Source organism: Limulus polyphemus, unplaced genomic scaffold (genome assembly GCF_000517525.1).
Source record: "Limulus polyphemus unplaced genomic scaffold, Limulus_polyphemus-2.1.2 Scaffold2532, whole genome shotgun sequence".
In the NCBI taxonomy this organism is placed as follows: domain Eukaryota; kingdom Metazoa; phylum Arthropoda; class Merostomata; order Xiphosura; family Limulidae; genus Limulus; species Limulus polyphemus.
In genome coordinates, this window is record NW_013668142.1 from 56,089 (window position 1) to 66,745 (window position 10,657).

The window sequence follows — 10,657 nt, forward strand, 5'->3', positions numbered from 1 at the left end:
AACGATAGTGTGATGATCAGTAGGCTAGCAGGGAACCTCTACATGAAAAAAGACATTCAGCTGTCCAGAGAGTAGAAACGGGGAACTGTCAATGAATGAAGTTCACCAAAATAAACCAGTAATATAGCAAGTGCCCACAGATAATAAGGAAGAATGGTGAAGATGGGGAAACCCTTCTGAAAAGAGATAAAAAATTGCTGAGATAACTGTTGGTCGTAGGGTGACCAAACATCCAGCAGGCTCTATAGTCATTATATTTAACTAGACCTTCAAAGGTAAGTAACTCATAGGGAAGTAATATGATACTAATATTACACATTATCAAGTAAATTACATAAGATTGGAAAGGGTGTTACCTTTAAAGTTGACAATGTGTGAGAAAGAGCCGTAAGCAGCAGTCACATTGGATAACATTTGTTCTGAGTTGAAGCATGCAAAATGAACTTTGGGAATGAGAGTGACTGGATGAACTTTTTTATTCTTATTAACCAATATTCTTAATGATGTGGTATGCTTTCAAGAACAAATATTTACGTACAATTAAAAAGTAGTAGTAGATAAGTGCATCAGCTAAGTTGACACAGATTGAATTCACGTCCACTAGCACAAGAATTAATATGCATATCATAAAATGTGAGAGAGATAAAGTAAGGATTTGCTGGCTATGGTGATCGCTAGATGCATGTATTTCAAGTGCTCAGTCCAGTTGGCATGCTTATATTTTTGGAGTTATTTCCCTTGGTGGAAAATAATGCAAAATATGGGTTATTTTGAAGCCATTTTAAAGCATATTTTTACATTTTTGATAATCAGACTTTGCAAAAGTGTGGATTATAACATCAAGAAATTGAATACTTGCACCAATTGTTTTTTTTTTACTGGTAAAAATTGGATCTGGAATCAAAAGTGAGTGAGTGTGAGGGAGTGTTTTAGTTATAATAAAGCCACATTGGGCTATTTGCTGTGTTCTCTGATGGGAATTGAACCCCTGATTTTAGCAGTGTAAATCTGAAGATTTACTGCTGTTCCATTGGGGACGGAATCAAAAGTAGGCAAAACTAACAAATTAAATTTTGAAGATCTGTTTTAGAGGTGCATAATTTTCAGAACATAGTAAACATTTGCCATGTTCTGCAGAAGAGTAATAAGCATACATTTTTATTAATAATAAGCAAACTATGTAAACAAAAAAACTAGAAAACTTTTTCATTTCCTTTTTTATTTTGGCTACAAAACTACCATTTTGTTTGATGATAAAATAGATGTTGATAGACAGCCTGTTAAATCTCTTCTTCAATTTGTAGTTTTTTAATATATTTTTTAGTGTTTTTTCAAAACTGAATTAATGAATTATACTGATTTTTCTTTTTTATTGCTAGCTTACATAACTGTTCACTCAAAAAATACTCACTAATTTGGATACAGTTGTCATAAAGCAAACTTTAAAACCTTGTGCATTCATATGTGTAAAAAATATCAGTTGTATTTTCAAACATTTCTAAATAACTCTCTTCTGCTGCTCCCTCCACCCTCATTGGCCCAACAGTAAGCACGAGGGCTTATAATGCTCAAATTCAAGGTTCAGTTCTTATGGTGGGCAATGCACAGACAGTACTTTTGCAGCTTTGTGCTTAACAACAAACAAGCAAAATGTTCTGCAGCCCCTTCATAGATACACATATTAAGAATATTGTAGAACAAAATCTCAAGGTCGTGAACTTTTAGTAACTGGTATTTCCAACTTAAACACTACCTTATACAACATAGGGGTTTAACAACCACTTCATGGAACCCTAGAGCTCATGTAATGTAACAAATCGACAGCAAAACACCGTTTGTCATTTCAGGCTGTCTTTGCACATTCACCCTTGAAAAAATAAAAATTTAAACCCAGCCTTTAGTTTTCAAGAAATCACTGATTCTTTTCCTAAACTCCTGTAAAGTGTTGTCCTCCACTGGTGCTGATGGAAACACATTCCATTAGCTATATATTCTGTTAAAAAATAAAACTGTCATCAAGCCCTCCCTTTACTGATCAGAGGGAATGTAGCCAGTCAGTACCACTCACTGTCACAAGGGTTTTGTCTATGTTTAACCAAATAATAGATTTAGGTGTTACTCTTCACTCACAGCTGAAAGTAAGGATTGTGTTCAGCAGCATCACTGTGTAAACTGTGGATCTTCCTATGCACAACTGAGTACACTACCACTCAGCCACACTTGAATTGGATGTTATAAAACAATCACCTACAAGGAGTACTGGAAATTAAGATTCTATAAAACATCAAGTATCTGCGTGATTGCAACATAGCACCATCAATTACTTTTTTTAAGAGTTCAACTTTATTTCTACTCTGGCTATATTGGACAGATGGATATAAAGGTTATTTAGAACATCTCCAAAAGTCTGAAGTACTTTTCTTTTGAAGGCAACTATCCTCACAAACCACAGTGTATTCAGTCTCTCATTCACGTAGAAAATTTCCATTCTTCTATGTAAGCACATAAAGAAACAAACTCCATTTCTAACCCTACCTCTATATAGAAACATTTTTTTAAATGTAGATTTAACAAAATGCTACACAATGATACAAATTTTTACCACAAATTGTAAGATCTGTATATATAAACAATATTTTTGAAAAACTGACTTAAAGACAAGAAAATTGTAGCATAATAATATCAGGGGTTTATTTCATATTAAAATTAGTAATAATTCAACATTACTTAAAATTAACCTTAGCTATCTATAAAGTTGCAAACAAATTGAATAAACAATTAAAATGTTTGTGTTATTGTACTAAAATTTATATTCTAGCATTGAATTATTTACAAATTGTACTCAATTAGGGTTTTAACTAGGAACCCAAGTAATTATTTTGGATAAGTACATACTTGAATTTAATTATATTAGGATGTACAAAGGTCTAGTTAAAAATAGCTTTGTCCTGGTTTTAACAGTTCTAATAACAAATTCTATATCATTTTTTTACAATTTCTGGTAAGAGATGGTTGCTTATAGGGCATATTGGAAATGCTCTTGCTAATTAATACACAAAACACAACTGACTAATGATACTTCAGTAGCTTACTAGAAGAATGCTTTATTCATATAATGAGTTAAATCACCACATCTTAGACCCCTTGTAGTTGAGGTATCTCTAATTCTGTAACTTTGTGGTGTAACCAGCTGGCAGCACACACTGTCTAAAGTGTTTATTTTCAGCCAAATGGTGGGATTGACTGTCACTCTTATGTATCTATAGTTGAAAGTGCAAAAGATGTTTGGTTTAGTAGCAGTACATCTTAAACATGAAACCTTTTGATCCTCACTCTGATTAAAAAAAACAAAAAGACATGAAATTTTATCTACAAATGCCTAAATAAAAATAGTAATGTTTATGTATTAATTGAATTTTAATATACATAGATATATAGTAAATACTTTTATATATGTCTTACATAGGTCTTCAACTCCACATCAAAAGATACCACATAATATACTTAAATAACATAGGTGGTGGAACATATTTGAATTTGGGGGGGCACTGACAATTGCTATGTTATTTATGACCACTGAATTGAAACTGAATACACAACTTTCCCTGATAATTATATTACACACAAGTCCCTATTCTCCATTCAAAGGAGCAGTTCACTACTGGGTCAAAGTGGAGGGTATATGTCTCCCCAGTTTCACTGCCTATGTGAAATCATATTTCCATTTTATAATTCACCATTTAACATAATTTCACATTATAATCATGCAAACTATCTTAATGATACACATTTTAGGACAACAGCATTATCTTATTCCTTTGAAATTTATTTTGTAAGATAACGTTTTACATATCACACAGTTTATTTAACAGTGTGTTTAAAGTTACACACATATCTTTATGGACAACAATGACAGGTTAATTCTTAAAATCATGAATAGTAAAATATATTTGTAAAATTTAAATTGCTCAATAATGGTTCAACAGCATTTTAAATAATTAATGGATATTTTTCTACCATTAAGTTTGACATTTTCCAGTTATAAAAACAAGATCATCTTTCTAAATTTAATATTTCAATTTACAAATGTTTTTATAATTTGGGATTGAACTTTTGTAGGTATAAAACCAACATCTAAGCTATCTTTACAACTGAAAAAAAATTGCTACTCATCACTACATAAACTGTTTACAATTGATAAACTGAAAAATTGTTTTACTATATTTGTTGTATATCTAGCTATTAGAGGCAAACTAAGATCCTCTATACAGTTACAGTTCCTAGTCAGGAAATATGCTTTTTAAGTGCAATACTTTTAAATTGTATCTAACCATTAGCTCTAAAATTTATTTATAAATTCTTTAGTCTGTTTTAAGTATTTCCTTTTTAATATTTTGGTGATTTAATCTACCAATTAAAAGATTGGTTCTTCATGCAGTTTTGTCATTTTATGGCTAATGTAGTTTCTATCACACCAGATTTGGTACTATAAGTAATTTTTCCCTGCAGTTACATAGGACAATATGTACCTTAAAAATAACCTTCAAAGTCTTAACAGATGTTTTTTTTTTTCAAAACACTATCTTATAACAACAATAAAAACTTTCAAGCTATTTGAAATTAGTAGTGCTTACTACCTGTGATCAGTCCTACACATTGTTTAATTTTATTCCAGTTATTTACACATGATTGTACAGGAAGGACATAAAAAATAGAGTTAGCAAAAAGAGTTGAAAATAATGATAAATATGTCTTTTTTGCTGAGTTAAAAAAATTACTTTCCTGAATATTTTAACTCATATAATTTTTGTTTCAATGCATAGTTTATTTCTTACAGCATCTTGAATGGGTACATGTCTGTTGAAAGGCATTATTGGTTAGTTTATCCTATCTCTCGAGTGGAAGTCTACTTCTGATGCACTTTGTGAGGCATTACACTGTTCACCTCTGACACTTTGGCTTGCTTCTTGCGTACAAAGAGAATGACCAAGATACAGATTATTAAAAATGCCATCATTGAGGCCACAGCAATTCCAATGATAGTGGTCATTGTCATTCCTGTTATGAGAGAAATCAAAAGTGTGAGAATGACATGTAAAAAGTGGATCTAATATCTCAGAAACAAGTTTTTTATAATACCCTCCACTGTATCTTTTCTAGAAAATACATGTTCTAATCACTTGTTACTTTAATGGAAATTGATTTTAAACTGAGAATTGGTCAGATACTTTTTCTTGACATATTAGTTTATGACGGATTATACTCTTAGTTGTTTTTTTTAAATAACATGATAAAAGTTAATATTTGTCTCACCTGAAAATGTATTTCTGATAGATACTTACCTCTGTACACATATTAACTATCTTCCTCAGCATGTCTGTCAAAGAGATATGCATGCCACTAGCCTTGAGTCAACTCCTACCTAATTTCATATGATTTTACATAAATTGCACTAATGCATGATGACATCATCATGTAACAAAAGCACTCCACCAACAGGAGGGTGACACACCTCCATATGCATTAGCTCCCCCTATGCATTTACACAGGTGAATCTTTATTCTTTGACAAGGCAAGTAAGAAAATGTGCACTGGATTGGAGGGGGATGGGTGGAAATGTGTCAAGAGGTATCCATCAGAAATACGTTTTCAGGTAAGGAAAATGCTAACTTTTGAGATGATAACACACCTCCTCACACAGACTAGCTAGAATCCCATGTTGATATGGTGGACTGACTGGTGAAAAATTTAGCTAGATGATCATCCTTCAGAAAGCATCCAAAGGATGCCAGTGGGGTGTGACACCTGATGGCAGGGGCTCCATAGCGGCACACCTGTGGGAGCACCATCTCGTCTCGTCCAGGGTACATTCTTTACCCATAAAATAAAAGGGAAGAGGCACAGAAACCAAATTTGTGCCAAGGGATGAGCAGAATTAGAACATGACCATCTGATATTTGAATACAAGTTCTCATACAACCACTATGTGTTAGTGTGGTTGGGGCAAATTCAGATTGTACCTTGTGTGTTCACCTCAACTCTACCATCATACTCTACAGGACAAACTCAAGCTGCTGAAGGAGGGCACAGTATTCATGCCAATGGGATTTGGATATAATGTACACATCTCGACTCAACTCGACAGCAGCTGCAGGAGGAGGGCACACTGGTATGTAATATGGATACTTGTATATGTTTTGTATATGGAACTTACAGTTATGGGAGGAGGGCACAGTGAGTTAGTAAGAACTGATATAGTGTGTGGTCACCTCAATACTACTGAACAGACATAGGTTGCAGGAGGACATGTGAGATGGATATATATATAACGTTAATGTATAGCAAGTGCTCACCTCAACTCAATTGAATAGATTCTATAGAACAGGTTTTATTTGCAGGAGGAAGATACTACATTATTTGGTGTTGGTCTATATTTGTTGCATGCTCATATCAACTCTAATGAATTAGCTTCAGCTGTATGAGGAGGGCACAGTCATTTAGTCACTTCAGCAGCTAAGAACTAATAAGTGGCAGGGTATCCCATGCTCCACTCAATAAGGGGGGGGGAGACCTGAAGAATATATTCCTTTGGTCTGAAAAGGTCTTTTACAGGAGATAGCACAATGGATGACTGCAAAGCCCTATTTTTAAAAGCCAGCAAGGATGAGCCAGAGAAGTGGGCAGAACACCTCCATGATGCTGGGTTTTTCCATGATAGTCCATGGAAAAGGTATGGTCTGAATAGAGTGAATATATACAGATATATATACCAAATAGATACCTCAAATGATCTTGCAGAACACCCCTTCTCACAGCAGACACATGTTGAGCCAGGGTGGAGACAAAACAGCCAGAAGGTGTAGAGAAGAAGAGAAATGTGTGGAGAGAGTCCACATGCCCACCTGGAGAAGTTTGTCCAAGGGCCATTGAAGAAGAGATTTAAAAGGACAAAAAAAGGTGATGAATTGAATGCAAACAAAAGGGAAATGGTTTGTAAGCATACACATCTCAATGGAGCAGTCAATAGAATTATCACATAAGGTAAGAAGGAAAGAGGTCCATGGAAAAAGAGGGGTCCCATGATAGGGAAACACAAAGGCAGAGACCTCTAAAGGGAGAGGTCTGTGATAAGACACATTGAACAGCCTAACACGACACAGGAGTCAAGCCAGGTGCAAATGGTACAAGGAAGAAAGTATAAGCCCAGGGAAAAGAAAATATAAGTGTGGTGAAAGAGGGTGGAAGAAGAATCTAAAGGAATTACATAAGAAGAATGGTAATTGTGGGAAAGATGTAGAAGAAAACAAGTCAGAAGAGAAAGTGAGGAAGTCAAAAGCTCAAATGAGGCATGCATGAGATTGTGCAAAACCTCAATGAGGTCTTAGTCAGGCAAGGAGGACTGAAGAGAACAAAGGAGCTGAACAACATGGAGAGGATAGGGGAAAAACACATCTAGATATATGGAAAGGAGAAAGACCATGGACAAGGCCACTCAACAACTACAAAAGGCTGAGACCATGAATCTAATGACGAACGGATGGGTAACAAAAAGCAGAAAGGTGGCGCACAGAATTACTGCCAGAAGAGAAGGGGTGGTGGAAAGACCAATGACAAAAGACCCACCACAGATAGTGATAGACAAATACAAGACAAGAATGTGATGAGAATAATGCTACATTAGTGGAAAATCCAGCCTGACAGGCAACAGATCAGGCAAATTCCACACATGAGGGTGGATATTCCTCTATGAAGACAGGAAGTGTGAGAAGCAAGAAAGAGAGAGAGAAGGGATAATGAGAAGAGGAAAGGGAGGTACAAATATCAAGCAGGCAAAGACTAAGGTGGTCAAAGAGGCACTAACAATAGGATGTAAGAAGTAGTATGTAAATCCGAGGCCTGATTGAGAAATTGACAGCCAGAGCCTAAAGATTAGGAATAGATTACTATAATAGAGGAAGCGTGGAATTAAAAAGAATGGCCAAATATGGAAGTGTTCACACAAGGATAAACCCCACAGAAGATCTGGGGTATAAATGATATATTATGGTGATAGAATATAAACTGACTGAGAGAGGTGGTCTGCAACCAAGATTGTAGATCCCATCAAAAGTTGTGAATTGGCTCAGAAGTCTATTGTTGATGCTTGAAATAAAAAAGGCCCTGGAACAGGAACCACAAGGAGAGTTGAAGCAGGAAAAGACCATGGAATAGACTCCGTAAAACATGACCAAGTGAACCATCAATAGAGGTAGGAATGGGAACATACCCGATGAGGAGCAAGTAGGTCAAGCATGTTAATGTTGAATAAACTCTTGTCCAGCATTCAAATGTCAGAAGTCCTGTACTTATTGAAAATGTACCTCTATCAAAGAATAAAGCATTGAAGAAGGGAAGGATCTGGTTTAAGAAGTGGTAAGGGAACACAGGAAGTTATACAAGCAGGGTCCAGTCACAAAGACAATTACTTTAGGAGAGGCTCACAAAAGAGTAGGAAATACTACAAGAAAGGTAAATATATATAATAATGACAGTGAATAAAAAAAAGAAGGAGTCACAAAATTGAGGGGGAAGAGGCAGTTGGGTGTGAGAAAGGAGCTTTTAGATAAAGGAAACATTATAAAACCTAATAATAAGCAAGGAAAAAGGACAAGAAAACCCAAGAATCATGGGTTGGAAAGTGAGAAAAAAATAAATGGAAAGGAACATACCTGGGAAGGAAATCCAGAAAGAAATTGAAAGGTTAAAGTCGTTTCATGAATGGTAGAGTTCTACCCAAAGCAAATATGGCAAAAGTCGTTCTCAAATAAATCACTCTTGACTGAGGAAAAATAAATTCAGGGAGGAGGAGGCTAATTAATCATGTGGCAATCCATAACATGTAGAATGGCTGCAACGACCCTTACAATTAACAAGTCTCCAAAAGCCACAGCAAATATAAGGCCTAACTGTGAATAATGTACCACACTCATTTGAGAAGTAATGATAGAAAAATTAAAGCTTTTGAAACAAAACTTTAAAAATGATGCAAGTCTTAATAAATTGAAGACACACAAAAAATTAAAAAATATATGTACAATATTGAGGAGAAGAATGAAGATTCACGAGTGCAAATGCATAAGGGATTTAGTGCACATGGGGAGGGGGGTCACCCTATTATTGGTGGAGGACTGTTGTCACATGATGTCATCATCAAGCAATGGTGCAATTCACGTAAAAACTCGTGAAATTAGGTGGGAGTTGCCACAAAGCTAGTGCCATGCAAATCTCTTTGGCAGGCTCACTGAGGAAGATAGTTGATCTGTGTGCGAGATGAGTTATCTCAAAAATACTACATTCAACACATTAATGTTCCATAAACACATTCAAGATAAAATGCTAATATATTGGAAATAATTATGGAAACTGTCAGAAAAAGAGGTATAAAAAACAAATATAGGAATGTCATCCCTTTATCATGTGAAAGCAAAATCTACCAGGGTAGACATATGCCGTTTACACTATGATTGGTTGTTAACCAACCAGTCAAAAACTGCTACCCTAGTATAAAAGAACATGTATTCATATTCTATCTAATAGTAGTGGTGCAAATCAGTTATGGCTCTCAGGATTGAACTAACATATGACAAGCATGTAGAAATCAAAGTTTTGGCTAGTCAATGTTACTCTACGCGAACAAATGTGGCAAGACTTTGTTTCAGTAGAAGCTGTATGCAAAATGCTGAGCTGACACTGTTAATAATAGAGATGTTCAAGGAAGAAAACCAGAACTCTCCAGAAGTGAAATAGATCAAGGTGTGTTCTTTATGATATTAATGATGGTTTACAAGAGGTCTTGCCAATGACTTGTTGTGTGAATGTTACCACAATAATAGTACAAAGTAGTTTTAATTTTACAGGATATCTCTTTTTTTCGTACTGGTTTCTGTCTCATTGGCTTCTGCTTCACGTGGGGTTCATCTGCTCATCAGGAAATGTCCTATTATCGGTAGCAGTCACATCAGTGGTAGTAACTTCATCAAGGGCTTCACTGTTTCCCTTCTTTAAACCGGGTAGAGTATCTTCTTTGACAGTGGCTTTTTTAGGTGACTCATCTTCAGCAACGTCATTTATTCCGTTGTTTCCTTCGTTCCAACTGAAATGTCCTGGACCATGATAACTCCAAAGCCTGTTGGCATGCACCACCTTTGGTTTACCTCGCTGACCACATTTTATTCGGAAAGTCACGTCTGAGAGACGATCCACTATGTCATATGGGCCTTCCCATGGAGAAGACAACTTAGGAGACTTCCCTTTGGTCTTCCTGGGATTATACAACCAAACCTTGTCTCCTGGTACAAATCTGACTTCAGTTGATCTGTTATCATAACATAGCTTCATAGATTGTTTGTGTGTTTTTGAATTTCGCGAAAAGCTACACGAGGGCTATCTGCACTAGCCGTTTCTAATTTAGCAGTGTAAGACTAAAGGGAAGGCAGCTAGTCATCACCACCCACCGCCAACTCTTGGGCTACTCTTTTACCAACGAATAGTGGGATTGACCGTCACATTAAAACGCCCCTACGGCTGAAAGGGCGAGCATGTTTGGTGTGACGTGGATTCGAACCCGCGATCCTCGGATTGCGAGTCGAGCTCCCTAACCACCTGGCCATGCCGGGCA

At 35.8% G+C, this 10,657-nt stretch overlaps 1 protein-coding gene across 1 annotated transcript in view; it reads right to left on the minus strand.

Moving 5' to 3' along the window:
* Positions 1-2,932: 2,932 nt before the first annotated feature.
* Positions 2,933-10,657, minus strand: part of LOC111087726 — a gene marked incomplete at its 5' end in the record, with an annotated part of 57,976 nt that continues 50,251 nt past the window's right edge. The window contains one exon of the mRNA XM_022395356.1: positions 2,933-5,058. Within this exon, the coding sequence (XP_022251064.1) occupies positions 4,907-5,058 (152 nt within the window). The remainder of the gene's footprint in view (positions 5,059-10,657) is intronic.